General features: G+C 36.1%; 1 protein-coding gene across 1 annotated transcript in view; it reads right to left on the bottom strand.

The window, feature by feature from the left end:
- LOC121409895 overlaps nt 1-14,985 on the bottom strand; it is a 28,878-nt gene extending 13,893 nt beyond the window's left edge. The window contains exons 1-6 of the mRNA XM_041601675.1: nt 14,759-14,985; nt 10,416-11,114; nt 5,929-6,115; nt 5,321-5,519; nt 3,922-4,133; nt 946-1,103 (exon numbers count right to left, since the gene is read on the bottom strand). Coding sequence (XP_041457609.1) covers nt 946-1,103; nt 3,922-4,133; nt 5,321-5,519; nt 5,929-6,115; nt 10,416-11,009 — 1,350 coding nt within the window. The 5' untranslated portion in view covers nt 11,010-11,114; nt 14,759-14,985. The remainder of the gene's footprint in view (nt 1-945; nt 1,104-3,921; nt 4,134-5,320; nt 5,520-5,928; nt 6,116-10,415; nt 11,115-14,758) is intronic.
- Nucleotides 14,986-20,705: the final 5,720 nt, after the last annotated feature.

Here is a 20,705-nt window from a genome sequence, read left to right as displayed (position 1 = left end):
TAATATAATGATCACGGTGATTCATCAAATCCAAAATGGCGGATATTCGGAAGTCGTCGACTGCTCAAAACGATGTCCGAAAAGTCCCCAACCAGCGATAAAATCCCATTTAACAATAAAATAATGCTAATAATATGAAAGGTGAGAATATATTCATGTTGATTATGTTTCCCTTAATATTTTATGAGCTCGAATCTCTTCGATTAATATGGATTTTAAAGCGATGTTAGTACATTGGTAGATGCAAATTTTGAGCAGCGCTAGCATTTTGACATCGCTACTCGTTGCGTATTGGTTTTCTATGTAAACGGAATTGTCAATTTTTCTTGTACACAAAGTCTATGGGGAAACGGAATTTCCGTTTTCAGACATGCTGAAACGGAATTTGAGATTTTCTGAAACGGAAAAGGCAATTTTTAGAAACGGAAAATCACTGTCCCTATTAATATTTCAAATATTGTAGAGAGGAGAGAACACAGAGTGCCGATGCAGGAGATACACAGATTAGAGTGTTCCGTGTTTAGGCGCAGAAAAGAAGAAATAATTCAGAAACCTTATAATTCTTTTCACAGCTAAATCACTAACTCCTTATTTCTTTGTTTATATATACAGTATACATGTGAAATTACAAATTACTTCATCATGGTAACTTGTACTGATACCCAGAATGTTTCCATCCCAGGGGGCCCCATTTCATAAAGCTGTTCGTAATAGTGACTTAATGAAATTCACAATTAAATGTTCATAGGTGATTATTTAGCACTTAAGAAAGGTTCACCAGTCATTCTTAAATTCACTCTTAACTTAGAAACAGCTTTTTGAAACACCCACCATGATACATATAGTTTGGATCTGATGAAAGGGATTAGTCTTTAAGGTTCAAGGTGAGTCAATAGGCCATCCAATTTCAATTCATAATTATTCATAGATCACAACTTGAATTACCTGATGTACTCCCATTCCCATAGTACTGCTTAGTTCATCTACAGCATCAAGGACTATAGCACAAGGACCCATAGCAATGGCTGCAACAAATGCTTCACAGATCCGATGAAAGTTAGATAGTTCCTCAGAATCACCATTGCTCTCAGCTGGGCTGTCACCTGAAACATCAAAGCAAAAGCAGACTCCATGTGCGTGGGAATTTCAAAGGGATTTAGCTCAAATTTATTTCATAATAAGCAAGGAACATATTGATGTACTGACAAGTTTGTTTTATCATGGCTCTTTAATATACCGGTAAGCCTGATACCTTATTTCTACTTTCACAAATGTCAATGAGAACAAATTTACAGATTCTATGGAGCAGGAAGGAGACTGCATGTGTGACGATGACTGAATCTATTTTCTTAGACTAAGGTCCCACAGTTTTCCATCATACAGAACACAAGAGAAAAAATCATGATGTTCAGAGACATAGAATTTCATGGATAATGAGAATTAGTTTGGCTATAAATATTCAATAAAAATTGTAGCAAAATACATCATAAGTGTGATTTCAACCCAACAAAACAGTCCTCAGAATTTGATGATAAATCTGGATAAAACACATTTTTAAAATACTTACTGCATAGGTTAATGTTTGGTTTAGGTATAGGATCTGCAGTTATGTACTCAAAATGCTTTAGAACACAATATAATAATTCTACATGTATAAAAATGAATAATCAGGACTACATTACATGTATACATGTATGAAATTTCAATTACTACTATAATCTCACATCGAACTGTGTGTTTAAAAAAAGTAGGCTCTCGACTGCACACAGTCACAATTTATGAGAGCACAAATGCCAAATCAAGAATATATTACACATCTCTGTGACCTCTTTTAGATCCTAAAGTCTATTCAGATCATCATACATGCATGAACTGAGTTTGAAGTTGATTGTTCAAACAGTTCTACAGTTATCATTTAGTTTGATTATTTTATATACATATATAAAGTGATGTTTGACCTCATGACTCCCTAACCCATCAGATCATTATCAATCTTTGTATGTTTTGACCAAGTTTTAAATTGATCCGTCAAATGGTACTCGAATGATGGGAAGACAGATGACCAGAAAACATAATGCCTCAGGCAACCACCAGTGGGCAGACGCATAAAAATTACAAATAAAAACAGGTCTAATAGAGTCATTTAATTTCTGCATAGTTTTCGAAAACAGTGATAAACAATACATGTATCAATCTGTATGCAAATGAGTAAACAAATGATTTCACACATTCACCTTTCCTTTCATATTTCAAATAAGTCACTTTCGTAGGAGTCAGTGATGATATGTATAGGTTTCACAATCATGATTTTATATTTTGCTTGAGGGTTCAAACTGTATTTCATATTTATCAAGCAAAAATTGAAATAGTTCAAATTTTATAATGAAATTCACAAGGCACAAACTGCCAAAGTTAGTATGTCTAGCCTAATGAAAAATGTAAAAGAATACATGCCATAAATTTTTCATTCTATACCAATTCTAATAAATATTGAATGTTTGATTTTACTCCAATACAAATCAAATTGATACTTTGGAATACATGGTGAAGTTGACCTTACATATTGAATAATAATCATTTAAGTTTATTGAAATTCTCTATCATCTGTTATAATTAACATATTCCTCCATTATTATTTCAGGAAGCAACCCAGAATACATGTAGGTCAACAAACTTTTTGGTCGAATACACAATGAGCATCAGAAACCAATTAACCCTGACACAGTGATAGTCTACTTCCTGAAAACATCATCATGTAATCCATCAAGCATACATGTTATGACCTGTACCCAAAACTATCATTTGATACTTAGTTCTACTGGTAAATACACAATAATCAAATAATTAATAAAAATAAAAAGAAATAAGAAATGAATAATTGCTGGATTTTATACCTTAGCACTCTTGCAGAGAATACAAAACGCAACAAATATTACCCCAGCTAGATATTCTATGCAAATATCTAACATAAAGAAAACAAGTGGAATGCCTCTGGCCGTCTCACCTGCATCACGCGATTCAACATAGCAGCAGTGCTGACTTTGAAAACTACTATAACTCCCACAAGATGTTCAGTGATACTTGGTTACTCTTATTTCCACGTTTTATGAACTAGACCAATACACTTACAGAGATAGGATGGTAATACCCCCAATGTGGCCAAAATTCAGTGACCTCACATGACCTTTGACCTTGATCATGTGACCTGAAACTTGCACAAGATATTCAGTGATATTTGATTACTCTTATGTCCAAGTTTCAAAAGTCAGATCAATAAACTTGCAAAGTTATGATGGTAATTCAACAGATACCCCCATTATGGCCAAAGTTCAATGACCTTTGACCTTGGTCATGTGACCTAAAATGCGCACAGGATGTTCAGTGATACTTGATTACTCTTATGTCCAAGTTTTATGAACTACTTTCAAAGTTATGATGGTAATTCAACAAATACCCCCAATTCTGTCAAAGTTTATTGACCCCAAATGACCTTTGACCTTCTTCATGTGACGTGAAACTCATGCAGGATGTTTGGTGATACTTGATTAACCTTATGTCCAAGTTTATTGACCTAGGTCATTATATTTCCTAAGTTATGATGACATTTCAAAAACTTAACCTCAGGTTAAGATTTTGATGTTGATTCCCCCAACATGGTCTAAGTTCATTGACCCTAAATGACCTTTGAGTCGGCTTTGACCTTGGTCATGTGACATGAAACTCTAATAGGATGTTCAGTAATACTTGATTAACCAATAATTGATGGCCAATTTTCATGAACTAGGTCCATATAATTTCTAAGTTATGATGTCATTTCAAAAATTTAACCTCAGGTTAAGATTTGATGTTAACGCCGCCGTCGGAAAAGCGGCGCCTATAGTCTCACTCTGCTATGCAGGTGAGACAAAAACCAATACATACCTCCAAACTCTCCTCTAAGTTCAAAGGTCACTCTTCGGAGAAAGCTGCAGATGTCAGTACTGAGGGCGCTAGAACCAACATAGTGGGCCAAGACCTTGATATCTGGATGTGATCCTTGGAATTGCTTGACCCAATTGGCAACCAATGATGTCTTCCCACACCCTCTCTCTCCTATTAAGGTTACAATAGACTTGGATGCTGGTGTGTCTTCTCTGTGTATCAAGTCATATAGCACACATTGAAAATAAAACTTAACTGTCTAAGAAACATCTTTCACCACTTCATTCATGGTTTAATTGTGTAAATAAATCTTTCCCTTTCCTTTGAAAAAAAAACACCTTTAATCAGGCCTCTACAAGTTTTTTGTCATCACTTGCCCTGCCCGACAAGGTAAGCGATGAAGAAATTTGCTAGCCCAAGAGATAAAAAAAACTGCTTGCCCAATCTTTTTTCATAATACTTTTGCTCTTAATTATCTTTTATAATGGTAATAAAATGTCTACACTTAATTTTAAAGGTCAAGAGAAATAACTACAAATGAGAATTATGAAGTACATTACAGAACATATAAGTCTATTTTCAGCAAAGTCATGACATCAGTTCTTATTGCCATGATAGACATGGATCTGCTAATTTTTAATCAGTTTCCCTAGTAGCTTCACTCACAAACCTTAGGAGCTATAAAACTAAGTCATCGCCGATCACGACGACAAAATCGCTGATACTCGGTCGGGAACAATCATGAATCTTGAGGCAGAGTCACAAAGTTTGCAGCGAGCTCGAAAATCAGCTGACTAGCTCATATATATTTCAGTGTTGATGTATGGAACATGCGCACACAGGGCTAAATAATCATCAGCAAATTGCGCGAGATAGTAGCGCATGCAAACAGTGTATTTAAGAAAGAAAGATGGCAGCCCCCATAGGGTTCTTTGAACAAGTTACCTGGCGATAAATTATCGGTAAATTGGCACTGATTTTACGTTTCCACTGTTTTTTAACTGGTTTGATATTGTATGAGAGATAATAAATCGATAATTGTGATTTATCCAAAAGTTATTGAACTTTTCTGTCATTTTATTTGCTTTATTTTAAAAATCATCAGGCAATTGACTTTCAGAAATGATTGCCTGTACATCATTTTCACTTTTTACCCCGGGCAAGCAGGTTTGTGGCACCCTGCCTTTATTCAATTCTTAGACATTAATTCATGACTTGTCATTCCAAAAATATCAAACACAAGTATATGTAAAATTATTGTAGGCCTTTGACAGAATTCTATGTCAGCTCATGTTCAGCTGGATTGTGTAATAAACATGGGATGGGTTAAAATCTAAATGTTGAAAATTAGTACAGCTTTGCTGCAGTTTTATTAAGATGAAAAGTTCCTTCAACTTACATTTTCTTCTTCTTTCCTTTGACTATGACCCATTCATCAACCTTTTCAGCTGTTGTAGGTGTAGTAGGGTCCATCCATTCTTCACAGTGATCAGTCATTTTGGTGAAAAGCTTCTGTATCTCAGGCGTCAGTACAAACACTCGACGACGGGTTTCTGCATATGCCTCATGGGCTGCCCACTCTCGGAACTGCTCACCATCTTTAACAAAACAGATTAACAACCATGAATAAGGACAGACTTTCTTTATTTTCATAATTTAATTGAAATGGGTGACATTAAGTCCCTGTCATTGATATTTGCCATTCTATTTGCACCCGTTTTCTAACTCTACAGGGAGATATACATGTATAGTACAATTATTCTAATTCTGTTTCATACAAGATGTTTATTATGATTGCTTTAATAAGAGAAGGTCAACATTTTACGACCAACTTTTTACCTCTGAACTAATTATCTCAAAATGGAATCTAAAATTCACAATTCAATTTCCAATTACTAAACTGATCAAGGAGTACTTTATGGCCCATGTATCCATATAATTTGCAAACAACATAAATATCACTTTAAAATTCATGCGTGAAGTTCTCAGCCACTATTTCAAACTTACCAACATCACCCAGTAATTCATCAAGAGGTGGGTAGAGTTCATTAATGATTTCCATCCAATCATCCAGTACTTTCTGACCAAGTTCTTCAGGAGTACGAAAAAATTGGATCTTCATACCCTTGTTGATTAATTTCTGTTTCAAAGTGGTTACTTTAATTTCTGTTTCCTCATCCTCAGCCATATACATCTGTGGAAGAAAAGAGCAAGGAGGGGAAAATTATATGATGCATTATAGAGCTGAAGATACATGAAAGCGAAATGGTCTACATACTTTACACTTTCCTGATATCCATATAGTGTACATTTATTTTTATGCACATCAAAGGGAACATTTCATGAAAAGTTTTTCATTAGATATTTTCAAGGACAATGTTATTCTCAGCCGATCAGATACAAGGATTTCAAATGCTCCTTGACCTGAATTATAGGAACTGGCAAATACAGAACAAGGGGAAGACTGGACACTTTGGCGATTTCTTGAAAAGCTCAATTTCATGTAATCTGCATCATTCTCATAGCAAAGGTAAAATGTGGGACCTCCAATTCATTTCAGTTTTGCAATGATTATTTCACTGATTGACTGTTACATCAGTTATCCAGTTTCAATCATAATTCTATTACTGGAATGATAAAGCTAAATTATATTATTTTAAGGGCATTATTATTAATAGGGCATATCTTTGGATATGTCATTCCAACATTTCGTTCCAACTAAGGATAGGGAATTGTATGAGGAAATTTATTTGTATAACATTTGGCAAGAGTGAGTGATTTCTATACCTTGTATTATAAACATGGAAATAACTACATGTAGTTATAAGCGATTTGTGTCTCGCCCACTTATGAAAATAACCCGAAATATCGTGATTTGAGAGGGCACGCAATAGGATTGTATCAAATGACTGGGATGGAATAACATTTGTCAAGAGTCTTACACATAAACTTTAATGTTGAACTCAAAATGACCTTTGACCTTACCATGTGACCTCTGATTGTACCATGACTTGCAGGTCTCCTCAGTACATCTACAACCCAATTTGGGGTGAAAAGTGACTTACAGTTGGGGAGATATATGTGTCATAGGAGAGTCTTGCACACAAACTTTAACTTTGACCTGAAAATGACCTTTGACCTTACCATGTGACCTCCAACTGCAGCATGACGTGCAGGTCTCCTAACTACATCTACAATCCAAGTTTGGATGAAAAGTGACTTGCGGTTGCTGAGTTAGGTGTCATAAGAAAGTCTTGCAGTGTAAACTTTTACGTTCACCTGAAAATGACCTTTGACCTTACCATGTGACCTCCAACTGCAGCATGACATGCAGGTCTCCTAACTATATCTACAATCCAAGTTTGGATGAAAAGTGACTTGCGGTTGCTGAGTTAGGTGTCATAAGAAAGTCTTGCAGTGTAAACTTTTACGTTCACCTGAAAATGACCTTTGACCTTACCATGTGACCTCCAACTGCAGCATGACATGCAGGTCTCCTAACTACATCTAATATCCAAGTTTGGGTGAAAAGTGACTTGCGGTTGCGGAGTTAGGTGTCATAAGAGAGTCTTGCATTGTAAACTTTTACGTTGACCTGAAATTGCTGAAAATGACCTTTGACCTTACCATGTGACCTCCAACTGCAGCATGACATGCAGGTCTCCCAACTACTACATCTAAAATCCAAGTTTGGGTGAAAAGTGACTTGCGGTTGCGGAGTTAGGTGTCATAAGAAAGTCTTGCAGTGTAAACTTTTACGTTCACCTGAAAATGACCTTTGACCTTACCATGTGACCTCCAACTGCAGCATAACATGTAGGTCCCCTAACTTAAGAACATCTACCATCCAAGTTTAGTTGAAAAGTGACTTACAGTTGTGGAGTTATGTGTCATAATATTGTGACGGATGGACGGACAACATTTGGATCCCTATTAAAGTCTTGCCTTCACCTCTGGTGAGCAAGACAATGAAGATTCATTGAAATTCACTGCTAATCTTTTTGAAGATCTAGATGTAAGGATCCTTGATATCACTGAATTGTACGAGGTACATGGTTGCTACATATTCATGTTCTTGTAAATAATAAACATCTTTACTTCGATTTTCAATCAAGGCTTATTAGTTATTTTCATGTTTATTTTAACCAATAACCGTAAATCATAATAAATCATTATCAGATGCTAATTTTTATGTTTTTATATACATGTAACATGCCGTCCGTATCATTAGCATTCGTTCCAACAAAGGATCCGGAGTTATTTAAGAAAATAAATTTGTATAATGTGAAAGTGGCTTCTGGTCCTTCTGTCATAAACAGGGGGCGGGCTTCATACTCCCTATCCTTTGTTGGAACGAATGTTAATGATACGGACGGCATGTTACATGTATGTAGATTTTAATATACACGATCTAATAGGAAATTTGCAGTGTCCCCATACAATACAAGAGTATTGATATAATCATTGAATAATACAAGTTAAAACATGTTAAACTTGTTTTGGTATTCTTAAGGCAATTCATTGCACCAACATATTAAGAAATTTTGGAACAAATCATTAATGTGACACTCCAACTTTACTACACCTGTATGTACATTGTAGATTCTCATCTACTGAGATACCCAAGAACTTGTTATTACCAGTAGTTGAAGCTGAATTTCTGAGTTATTAGCATATTTTCATGTACAGTACATGTAGAATGTTTCTGTGCATGGATTATATTGCAGGGAGGTACCCAACACACAACAGGGGAACTACATGCAAATATTGCAACACAGATAGAAACAAATGCTTCACTTGGCAAATAGGAAGTGAATCACATGATCTTCACCTTCTACACCCCACCCCCAGATTTTGAATGTCACAAAAAGCTACATATAGCCTATAGATAAATCTATCTAGCATAATGCTCTGAATTTGTAATTGTGATTACATATCAAATTTCAAAATCCATTTCATATTTTTCTACTGTTTTTTTTAATCATTGGCTATGTACCAGACGATATACATGTAGCAAACAGTACAATAATCTCAGTCGACTTTTGACCACTCATGCACAAGCCCAAAAGTGTCTATACATGTACATGTACCTCAAACAAAACTTTCAAGAGATCAAACATCCAGGTTTAAAGTCTACTATCAGTTCTAAGTCTTCAGATTTCCTTGGAACAACAAACAGCTCTATTTTTGCTGAAGAAAGCTTGTATAAACTCATTTTCTGCGGTGCAATATCACTGAATGAAGAGAAGAAAAATCTAAATGGCCTTTCTTCTTTCACATTTATTCTGCATGTAATTTTCAGTTTTGATAATCATTAGCAATAATATTATGCTGGTTTGAAATTTTAAACTTTGATAGGGTAGGTTTGGCCTTACTAAAGTTAAAAGTTGCACAAACTTTACAGTACCTGATAAATTACAGAATCTGCTGATTAAACATTATGCATTTTAAACGTGTACAAGAAACACTTTGTAATCAAACAATGTGAAAATCACTGTAAAAAACATTCTCACTACTGATAGATTGAAACTTGGGATCTAGGTGGGTGGTAAAAAGGGCATAATGAGCAAAACAAATATTTGACTGGATTAACTATTTGGGCAGTTCCATGGTTACGGAGCGACATTCAGAAAATATTCAGAAGTATAGCATTCAAACAAAGATATCACCCATATTTACATACATGTACATGTAGTTATTTGCAAAGAAATGGTACCTGACAGTATTTGCTGACACCAACTTTTCAAAATAATAAAATTCATTATTTTGACCCACTGTATTAATGAGATACGAATGTTCATAATCATGGTTACGGAGTGACGTAAATGGACATGCATATTTGAGGAGAAAACACGATGCTCAAACTCTGTGAACTTTAAATGGCTATCACAATGTTGAGTTATTGATTAGATTCCATGTTGTTCTAGATTTAATATGCTGCATTACATAAAAAAATTGGTTTATTTTTTTCATTAATCACAACTTAAAACATAAACCAATACCCGGTTACAGAGTGACGGTTACGGAGTGACATCTGAAATATTCCCACACAGGCAACGTAAAATGAACTTATATTTTAAAATTTTCTTTTGATATGATGTAAAATGATGACCTTCAGATTATTCAAAAGAAGCAATAGTTTTCTGTTAAATTGAAATAAGTAAAAAAATTCAAAACAAGCAATAGTTTTCTGTTAAATTGAAATTAGTAAAAACAATATATGTATTCCCATGTAAAGAATTTTTGTATGGTTTGGATTCTCCTACAAGATGTGTAAGAAAAAAAAACTGTGGCTAATTATGTTCCCCTTTTGTATTTATGAAATCCCATGAGTTTTAACAGAAAAATTTGATCCAGATTCGAAATAGAGCCAATATAAATTTTTGGAAAATGTCCACTTCTGCTTGGAATTGCCCATTTCTCAATATGCATTACGGTATTTTGTTAATTCACGCTTTTTGGAAGTTGACTTGAAGATATGCTGGTATACTAACCTTCAGTTTTTCCTCCCTTTCCTTTTCTGGTAACTCCAGAAACTTGTCCTCTACATGTCTGACATCTCTCACATAGAATCTGCAGTATTTACTGTCATTCAAAATGGCTGCTTGGATGATCTCTAGCTCTGTTACACTGCAATATTGATATGCCTCCTGCATGATCCATTCATGTCCCTTGCTGGCGGCTGTCAAATAATTCCTATCCAACCATGACATGTTCCGAGGTAGTTTTTCCAGTGATGATGGAAGCAGAGGTGCATCATTAGGCCGATGGGTTCCATAACGCTCACCAAGGAGACAGATAAAGAAAGGACTGCACCGATTGATGTACTCGAGGCATAGAGAGATGACATTTCCTGAGCTTGACTGTTCGTTATTGATGCCCCAACGAAGATCTGCAGGAGCAAAGAAAGTACCCCTTGAATGGCAGACAGAGTTGAGCTGAGGAAAGACATAACGCTGAAGATGGCCTCGCTCATCTTGGAAGTCTAAGAAGGTAGAACTGATAAAAGGCCTGATAGACTTCCTAAAGGTGAACTGACGCTTGATGGTACTGAAACTACGTTTGAGTTTAAGCCGAGATTTACCCATCCTGTATTCCTTCCTATAATATTGGTCTGTATCATGAACCTGTTGAATTTAGACCCCAAAACGGCACTGTCGCATGCTTCACATGACTGCATCTGAATACATGACCTTTGAAAAAAAGGGGGAAAAGTTCAATTATATACAAAATATATTTCCAAAGTAAAGACTACCCCCCTCCCCACCAAAAAAAAATAACAATAATATATATCAATATTTATTAAAAAAAGTAAAATCCTCTAATTTTCTTTAGGTTTTTTTCAATTTGAATGACTATATGTAATAAAATATTATTAAAGTTTCCCAGTTTGACTATTCAATCATAAACTTTTATGGTACAAGAAAGTCATTAAAAATGGAATAGCAATCCCTCTAAAAAATGACATAATTTTTGATATTAATATTGAATTTGCAGCCAAACCTAAGATCATTATAAATGTTTGTGTGTTTTTTAAAGTAATGTAAAGGGCCCAAGAGGTTAAAAAAAACCCCTCCATATTGTCTTATCATAATGGATGAAAACTATGCAACAAATGTATATTACAGGAATTATTCTCATCTCTGAAGCACTGGAATACCAAAGTAGAGAATTCAGGGTAAGATATTGGTAAAATTCTCATAAATATATTAGGCCATCTTCATAATATTAGATCTTAATAAGAAATTACTCATTAATAATGTAGGGGCATAGGCTCCCTGTACAGAGTGACTTAAATCTTCATTCTATGGAGGAGTCAGCGGAACATGATGTAGTCCAGAGGAACTCCGACAAACAGATCCTGAAGTCTTTCAGTTTAAGATGAAAAGTGAAGTGGAAACAATCATACAGCATCAGGCCCTCTCTGTCAATGGCTGACATTTGAGTGATGGAATGCTATTAAAGCATTTGTGCATTTAATGAAAAAGCGAAATGCCTCCTAAAAATACAGAGAGCACCTAATCTTCTTCCATGCATGCAATATGAATGTAACTTGTCAACATCTGATTTATTTTCTTTGTCATAAGAGAGTCTTGCATGTAAACTTTAATGTTGACCTGAAAATGACCTTCGATCTTATCATGTGACCTCCGACTGCAGAATAACATGCAGGCCCCCCGAGTCCATCTACCATCCAAGTTTGGTTGAAAAGTGACATATGGTTGCAAAGCGACATATGGTTGCGGAGTGAGGTGTCATGAGAGAGTCTTGCATGTAAACTTTAATGTTGACCTGAAAATGACCTTTGACCTTACCATGTGACCTCAGACTGCAGCATAAGATGCAGGTCCCCCAAGTCCATTTACCATCCAAGTTTGGTTAAAAAGCGACTTACGGTTGTGGAGTTATGTGTCATTACAGGTTTGTGACGGACGGAAGACGGAGACAGACGACGGACGACATTTGGATCCGTACATGTAAGTCTTCACCTCTGGTGGGCGAGACAAAAATTAATTGATGGACTTGTGCTTACTTGAGATGATGAATGAAAAGAGATGATCAATAAAAGAAAAGATTATGGAAAGTCCACACGAAGAGGTGCATTCTAAATCGTAGGGTAGGCCCTATCGGCCCCTATGTCATGTTAAAGCAATAATGTAGTCTCAACTCCTTAATCCCGAAATGTTGAACATCCATATTTTTTATATTCTTAAAGCTTACTCTTATATAAACTTCCATAAAGTTATCAACTTTAAATATGACCAACGTTTATGATCGTTGTAATTTTAGCATTGTTTTTTTTTCATTGCGGATTGATTTCACACATTTTTCTATATTTTATTAGGCCTATTGCAAAGCACTACTTTACCAACTTGGACATGTTTGCAGAAATTTTCATATGTTGCCCGTCTTCAACTGTAAACTCTGAAAAGGTATGTTTATACTCTAAACACTCACATTTATTTCTTGCGTGATATCTGACAAATAAAATTTAAAAAATTAGATTTTTCACACGCAGCCTCTCATATTTTCCTTTATAGTGTCAAACAATCAGACACATTGATTTTGTTTACTCCATTCAAACACTATTTTTACCTCAACAAATAACATTTAACGCATAATTTGCAAAACTATTATCATAAATCAGTATTCTACAAAAAATATCAGAATATTGAACTAATGTAATGTCGAAATTGCTAAGTTAATTCCATTTTTATGTCGGACAGGGTCTCTTTCGTTGAAATATCAATGAAAGGTGTCTCTAAAAGGACACCGTGTTCTAAATATAAAAGGAATAATGAAAATTTCAATTTTATCCATATTTTTGTAAATCTTAAAAAGTTTTTTTTCTCCTTTTACCTCATAAAATAAGTTACATACACCAATTCGACAATCAGTAATAAATAAAACATTATTTGAACTCCATTTATTGAAATACATGATTGTATGAAAAGTCGTCATTCCGAAATAAAAGGTTCAGGTGGCGATGAAGACTAGATATTTTTCCTACATGTATACTACCGATATCAAACGTTGTCGCACACTTTGGAGACGAAATTGCCTTCGTAAAAAGGAAAGCGCTGATTTGTCGCCAATCTTCCTATCTCGGAAGAATGGTCCTAGGACGTTCCTACGTATCGCTCATCTCGTCATGCAACAGGGGCCTGTTGCATGACGAGATTAGCGGTAGTGCCGCCCGTTTCGATAGTTCAAGTTTTTTTTAATGGAAAAGGGATGGGGACAGGACGGAGGGAGAATAAAACTATAAAAGAAAACATTTTTAAAAATATTTAGGCCTATTACTGAACTCACGGAAAAGTTAAAATGACATCCGTTTTTGGTCGTCTTGTTGACCTGAAATTGATGACAACTAGCCCCCATATGTTTAAAGGTGATATGTCAGTGTGGCTTGCCGTATCCGTAAACGCATTTTCTCTCAATACAGGAATACCAACGGCGACAGTGGCGGGCGGTGTGCAAAGAAGATCATGCCTACGTAGGACATGTCTGGAGGTGTCTTTCCAAGGACCATTCTTCGCATCGCCTAAATCGGCTTTGTGAAACAGTTGAGCGATATCTCATTCTTAGTAGAACGGTTCTACGAATTTCATGCAACAGGCCCCTGTCCGAATACCGGGGTAGGTAGGTAGGTAGGGTAGCCGTAGACCAAAAGCTTCGGTCTCTGTTTTGTTGGTTGTTCAGCTGAACTCCGTTGGCTTCACTCACCAAATACAGAGACCGAAGTTCTAGCGCGATCTGTACAGGAGACTCATTGGCCATATGTTTATGTACTTAAGATTGGATAAAACGGGGAAGTGAATTTGCGCGACAGCCGAGGTAAGTCACTGTTTTTGTTCCTTTCAACTTCATTTTTCTCTGTTTTTTGGCAATTTAATAATGCCAAGAGGGAATATAAATTTGCATTTTGCTCGAATTTTCAAAATTTATATTCATTAAGACAAAAATTGAAGAGCCCCGACGGGGGGATTTTGCATTGCAAGTCCCCTGATTGTGGCTGCACGATAGCGAGCCGTCTGTGTACGAGGCCGAGAAGAAATAAAAAAAAAATGTTAACAAACTCCTCGAAACAGACGGCTTCCAGCTGTCTAGGGTAGCCGTAGTAAGTGCAGTGTAGCCTAGCGGTAACGGTATAACATATACGAACCCTCGCCAGGCCCACTCACACAACAACGAGACCGAGTGCCGGTGGTATGTCTATAAACTTGGGATGGAAGTTCAAAAGCGGCACTTATTCTTAAAATGCTAGTATAAATCAACTTACCATGAATCGAATGACGAAAAAAGACAAGAAAATTTACCAAAAACTTAAGTTTACCTTTTCCTTGAGTGAGGGTCTGAGCAGTATAGGGCTAAAGATTTCGAGAGATCTGCCCCGCTACATTGTCTCTCTCTCCAAGTACAGGCCAGATCCAGGATCATCCAGTGCAGCAGCGCGGCGCCCTAGCCCTCGCGGGTTATCAAGGCCTAAGCTTATCATGAATTGAAAAGAGCTAGCTAGCTAGCAACAGTTCCCACGATTAACCCCCTCTCGGATTGTTTACACACATACACGGTTGGATGCCCAACTAAAACCATTATCGCTGGTACCGCGCACCCATCATCATCTATTGATTGAAGTTTTCTTTAGTATTATAGTAAACTGAGACGATGATTAATCCTTAATGATTGAAATACTAACGCTGGAAAAGTGTCAATTTGAATACAGAGATGAGATATTCTTCTTCTTCTTTTCATTGATACAGAATACACAATTTTTCAATGCCATTTAATTCAATTGAGTGAGTCGATCACAACTCTAATTGGTCTACAGAGACAAGATGAATATATTTTAATTCAAAGAACCTAGCAGCTAATGAAAGTAAAAAAAGGGAAAATCTATACTATCAGTTGTACGGTTGTTAATCATGTTAATCATCCATTGATTGAAAATATGAGAATGAAGTCTCAGTCAATCCACAGTATGAAAAAGTGGGAAAGTAAGTTTTGACTTCATAGTCACGTTACTTGACTTTGCTTGTGCTTATTGTAATAATAAAAGCAACTTAATTCGTTGCAGAATTCTGATTCTGACAGTATGAGTTGAATTCTTATCGAAGGGCATCCTTATATAGTCCATCAACTGTTTAAAACACCCAGCACTGCAAGCACTCTCATTACTTTGACTTGCATTACCTATATACTGCTCAACAGCAAATTTGGCTCGTGGCACCAGCTATATTCACTGAGTGGTGGATATGAATCTCTTAACATAAACATGTTTTTTTTTTTTGAGAGTATGAACTATTAAATATTGCAGATGAATAAAGCAAGCATCATGAGATGATACACTATATACACAGTAAGAATTTCTAGAACCCTAAATGACACACTTACACCAACCTTATGGGGTATAATCCTGCACCTATAAATGGACATACAGGTGCAAAAATGCAGTTTCATTATTATTTGCACCAAGAAATGCTCGTTTGCATCCTAAAAGATGCTAATTTGAACCTTTTAATGTGCATAACATAGGCGGATGGGGGGGGCGAGGGGCCCGCCCCCCCCCTATTGCCGGAGCAAAAGAAAGAGGGGAAAAGAAAGGAAGAGAGAAAAAGAAGGGAAAAGAGAGGTGAAAAGAAGAACGGCAAGAGGAGGAATATGAGTGAAAAAATAAGATGAGAGGAAGACTGGGAAAATAATTTTTTTAAATCTTTCATGTCGGGATATAAAATTTTTGCTCGCGCTTCACGCTCGCATTGCCTTTCAGGTGATTTACCAATGGAGCTTAAAATATCAAATTTTGAAGTCAATATTGAAAACATATTTCATCTGGGAATTTAAACTTTCATTATTTTGTTTGGTTTACAAATTGATTTTTAAAAAGTGCTCTGTCAAAATTTCTGTTTTATGGTCTGAATATTAACATTTTCTGCTTGCGCTGCGCGCTCGTAAAATTTGATTTGTCAGGTACCCATTATTTTCCTGTATTCCATGAAGTTCTCAAAATATCCCTATTCGATCAGAATGTCAAAACGTATTAGCTAGCACTGCACACTCGCATTTTGTGACTACAAACTACTAAAAATCACCATTTGATGACAGTTTATCAAAAATTTCGGCTCGCGATTTCCGCTCGCTTTCAAAGATATTAACTCATGCATCTTATGCAGAATTACAAATATGCTTTAAATGTCCAGTTTTCAGGCCATAATGATAACAGATTTCGCGCTCTCATGCTTAGGAAGAGAAATAGGAAGATAGTCCATCATTTTCATATGATGACATTATGTCCTTATATATATATATATATATATATATATATTGTAAAGAAATGGATAATGGTAGGCGTAGCTTAAATCAAGGTTCCCCAGAGCTATCTACCCTTTGGAAAAATTGGTGATGCCGAAAAAATGTCTCTGCCGGGAATCGAACCCGGGCCCCCAGCTTTGAACGCCGGTGCCTTAACCACTAGACCACAGAGACGGGTTAATGGTTAGGGCGAGCCAGATCCGATTGACCGTCAGATAGACAGATTTTCGACACTATACCAATTATATTTTCTTTGTCGGGTGAAGGTGAGTTTTGAACAATGACAAGCCGCCATGCCTCAGCTGGATCGAAGCTATTTCTTTTCCATTTCTTTACAATATTTAAATAAAAAAGAGTTGCCAAAAGCTGTTGTACATGTAAAGCTTTACACATTTATATATATATATATATATATATATAGAACGGTCCTATGTCAAAACACAAAGTAATAAGCTCTTTTTTTAACTGTGATCCATGCATATCTAACTCTCAATTTTCCCACAAAGCGCTTGAAATTCAGAGCTTAAATTGACCCATTTTCAGATCGGAATATCATATATTTTTAGCTCCCGCTTTGCACTCGATGATAAGAAAGGTATTTAGAATACCCAAATTCTAGGTCGAATTCTGAAACACTCTTATTCAGATACACAGCTTGTTCTCTATTTAAATCATTATCCAGTTTCAGATCACAATATCAAAAATTTTCTGCTCGCGCTCTGCGCTTGCATTGTTAATGTAAGGAAGATCCCCACTTATTCATCCTTTTCATGATTTACAGAATTTGAATAGAGTGTCTCGTTCAGTATAGGTCTCAATATCGATATTTTTTGCTTACGCTTCGCGCTCACGTCAATTGTTTAGCTATATACCTATTGTGTAAAGCATGGGTGTCGATCACGGGGGGGGATGGGGGGATATATCCCCCCAATATTTCAATTGGGGGGGATGGCCTGTATTATCATCCCCCCAATAATTTAGGGTAGAAAAATTATAATAATGATGATGAAAAAATGAAAAGTTTGATCATGATGATTATAGTATGCCATCAATCAGTTTGTTTCCCTCGCAATTTGTGTATACTGTTATTAAATAAAAACATTCTTTTCAGGACTATTAAACAGATGGGTGGAGGTTCAAGATGAAAAAAAATGAAATGCTTATGTATATGATATTTTTTAACACATGGCATAAAAGGACCCCACCGAAAAACAACTTTTATTGATAGGGTGTTCCATCTCACCAGTGGTGAGTAAATTAATTTTAATAAATCAATTAATTCAAAAGGGCGGAAAAATAAAAGGGGGAAAATGGTGGCAAGATAAATCATCTAAGGAATGACGGTAAGCCCGATGGTGCACGAGAAGCCACACAGTTTGTAATTTGTGCTAGTCTTAATTGGTCCGAATCTGCATTTCATCATCATGCATTAAGAAGAAAAAAGATATTGCCAGTCGGGTTGTATACACAGAGGCGTCGATCCTCAATAATAATTCCGCATGTGCAACTAAAAAATGACATAAGATTGTAATGCTACGCTGAAATCAGCAAGCGAGATTGAGATACTAACTCGATTTTGATTTAAAATCGTGCTCAAAATGTCTGCTTTTTAGATTGGAATATAAAACTTTTCAGTTCGCGCTCGCATCATTTCTGTACCCAAAACCCATACTTTTCATGATTAAATAGCTGAATAGAATGTCCCGTTTTCAGTTCTAAACCTCAAAAGAACTCCCGCTTTGATTTGCAATAATCTTTTGTTGTATATATATCTTGTTCTATATTAAAAGCGTCCAATACTCTGTCTTTTTTTTCCAGATCGAAATATCAAAATTTTCAGCTCGCGCTTTGCGCTCGCATCTATTGTTCTTCTAGTGACCATCTCAATCATTGAATGCTTAGAATATCAAGCTTTCAGGTCAAAATATAAAGAAATTTCAGCTCGTTCTCTAGTGAGATACATGTATCTATCGTCCTCATGAGTTACTACAAACAAACCTAAACAGGTAAATTTTTCCTGTTTTCATGTGATACTATAAAATTTCAGCTCGCGCTTCGCGCTCGCATTGTTGGTGAGGGTGAGATATATGTCTCTTTCTCATGAGTCATATACATATATATAAGCCTATGTGTGTGTGGGTGAGTTTGTTCGTTTTGTGTGATAGAGCGCCTTTGGAACGTTGAATTATGATTTTGCCCCCCCCCCATCTGAAAAAAGGATCGACGCCCCTGTGTATACATCTTGCTCAATAAACAGATCACTATGTACATGGTCCAGACAATTTTTGTCATTTTTTTTTCTTTCGCATGAGTTTTGAATAGGCTTACTTTTAACACAAATTGAATTTAAAAAAAATTATATAAGTAAAGTACACTACAACAATGAAGGGATTTCCAAGAGCACCATGCATATCAACCACTCCCAAATGTCCTTATTTGTGATTTTAGTGGGGGTAATGTTGAAAGATCCCCATCCACAAGAAAATTTGTGTCAATCATCCCCCCCAACCAAGAATACCGATCGACACCCATGGTGTTAAGTTACAGAAAGTGCTTATATAGAATGTCCATTCCTTAGGTAAAATTGTCAAAAGATTTCAGCTCGCGCTTCGCGCTTGCATTGTTTGATTTTTAAAGATATGTAACGTCTTCATGGCTAACTGCTAGCAAGTCTTGAACAGTACCTTTCCATCACTTCATTTCTGCTCGCGCTTCACAAGTTCACATTCGTAGCAATTATTCACTTGCATACACAACTTTTTTGCAGGATAACAAACATTGCCCAGAATGTTCAAAATTTTAGGAAAAAGTACATAAGATTTCCCAAAATATTTAGCTCGCGCTTTGCGCTCGCATTATATAAATAAGGATTATGGTATTAAATATTTATGTTTATTCATAAGAATAAAGCTAAGAAGTGACTATTAGGACTACCCTTCAAAGAAACCAAAAATCCGGCAAAAATCATATTCGAGCGGCCAATCGGCGAAAATATGGCTGAAAAATCCCCCCCTATTGGTGAAGGCTGGATCCGCCCCTGCATAATACCTGACTTTGAAAAAGGTTTTAAAAAGATTATTACATGGTTCATTTCTACACCCTATAGGTGCTTAAAGCTATTGCACCATTAAAAATTCATAAGTGAGCAAAATTGCACACGTGCTGATATTGAACAAACCCGCATACATTCGTAATTCCGAAGCTTCGTTATTCCGAAGGTTCGTTATTCCGAAGGTTCGATAGTCCGAAAACTAAATGATTAACGAACCTTATTTCGTTTTCGGACTAATGAACCTTCGGAACAACGAACCTTATTTCGTTTTCGGATTAACAAACCTTCGAACAACGAACCTTATTTTGTTTTCAGATTAACGAACCTTTGAACATCGAACCTTATTTCGTTTTCGGACAATCGAACCTCCGGAATAACGCCACAAATGTTCGGATTAATTCAACCATTCTTAATTCAGAAGATATATCTTCTGAATTAAGAATGGTTGAATTGACTGTAGGCAGGCTTTACATTTTCTGCAAAATCTTCCTGCAGTCATTAATGATGCCCACTAAAATTTAGCTTGGGTTGTCGCTTATTCATAAATTGTTCCGCAGAGCTAAACAGAATATTCATACACTGATATAGCAACAAGTTCGACTCAGGCCACCAGATTGCTTTCAAATGTTTCCAAATCAAATTAAGTATGCAGATGGCTAAACATTTTGTGAAACAATTAATGTTTACAAAAATTCCACAAGACAAAATACAACAGGAATAGGCATATTTCAGAAAAAAAGAAGGCGTAGTCTAATTTACAAAAGCACAAGTAATAGCAAGAACACTGTTGGGTTGTAAATAAATAGATGGACGTGAGAGGTGAGAGTCCCCGGTCCATCCCCCGGGGTGGGGGGGTAGGGGCACTTTCATTGAAGAGTGGATACAAAGCGCAACCATGGTATTTTCCATATTCTGAAAA

The sequence above is a fragment of the Lytechinus variegatus genome, chromosome 3, assembly GCF_018143015.1.
Source record: "Lytechinus variegatus isolate NC3 chromosome 3, Lvar_3.0, whole genome shotgun sequence".
NCBI lineage: Eukaryota > Metazoa > Echinodermata > Echinoidea > Temnopleuroida > Toxopneustidae > Lytechinus > Lytechinus variegatus.
This window is presented reverse-complemented; position numbering and strand designations above follow the sequence as displayed.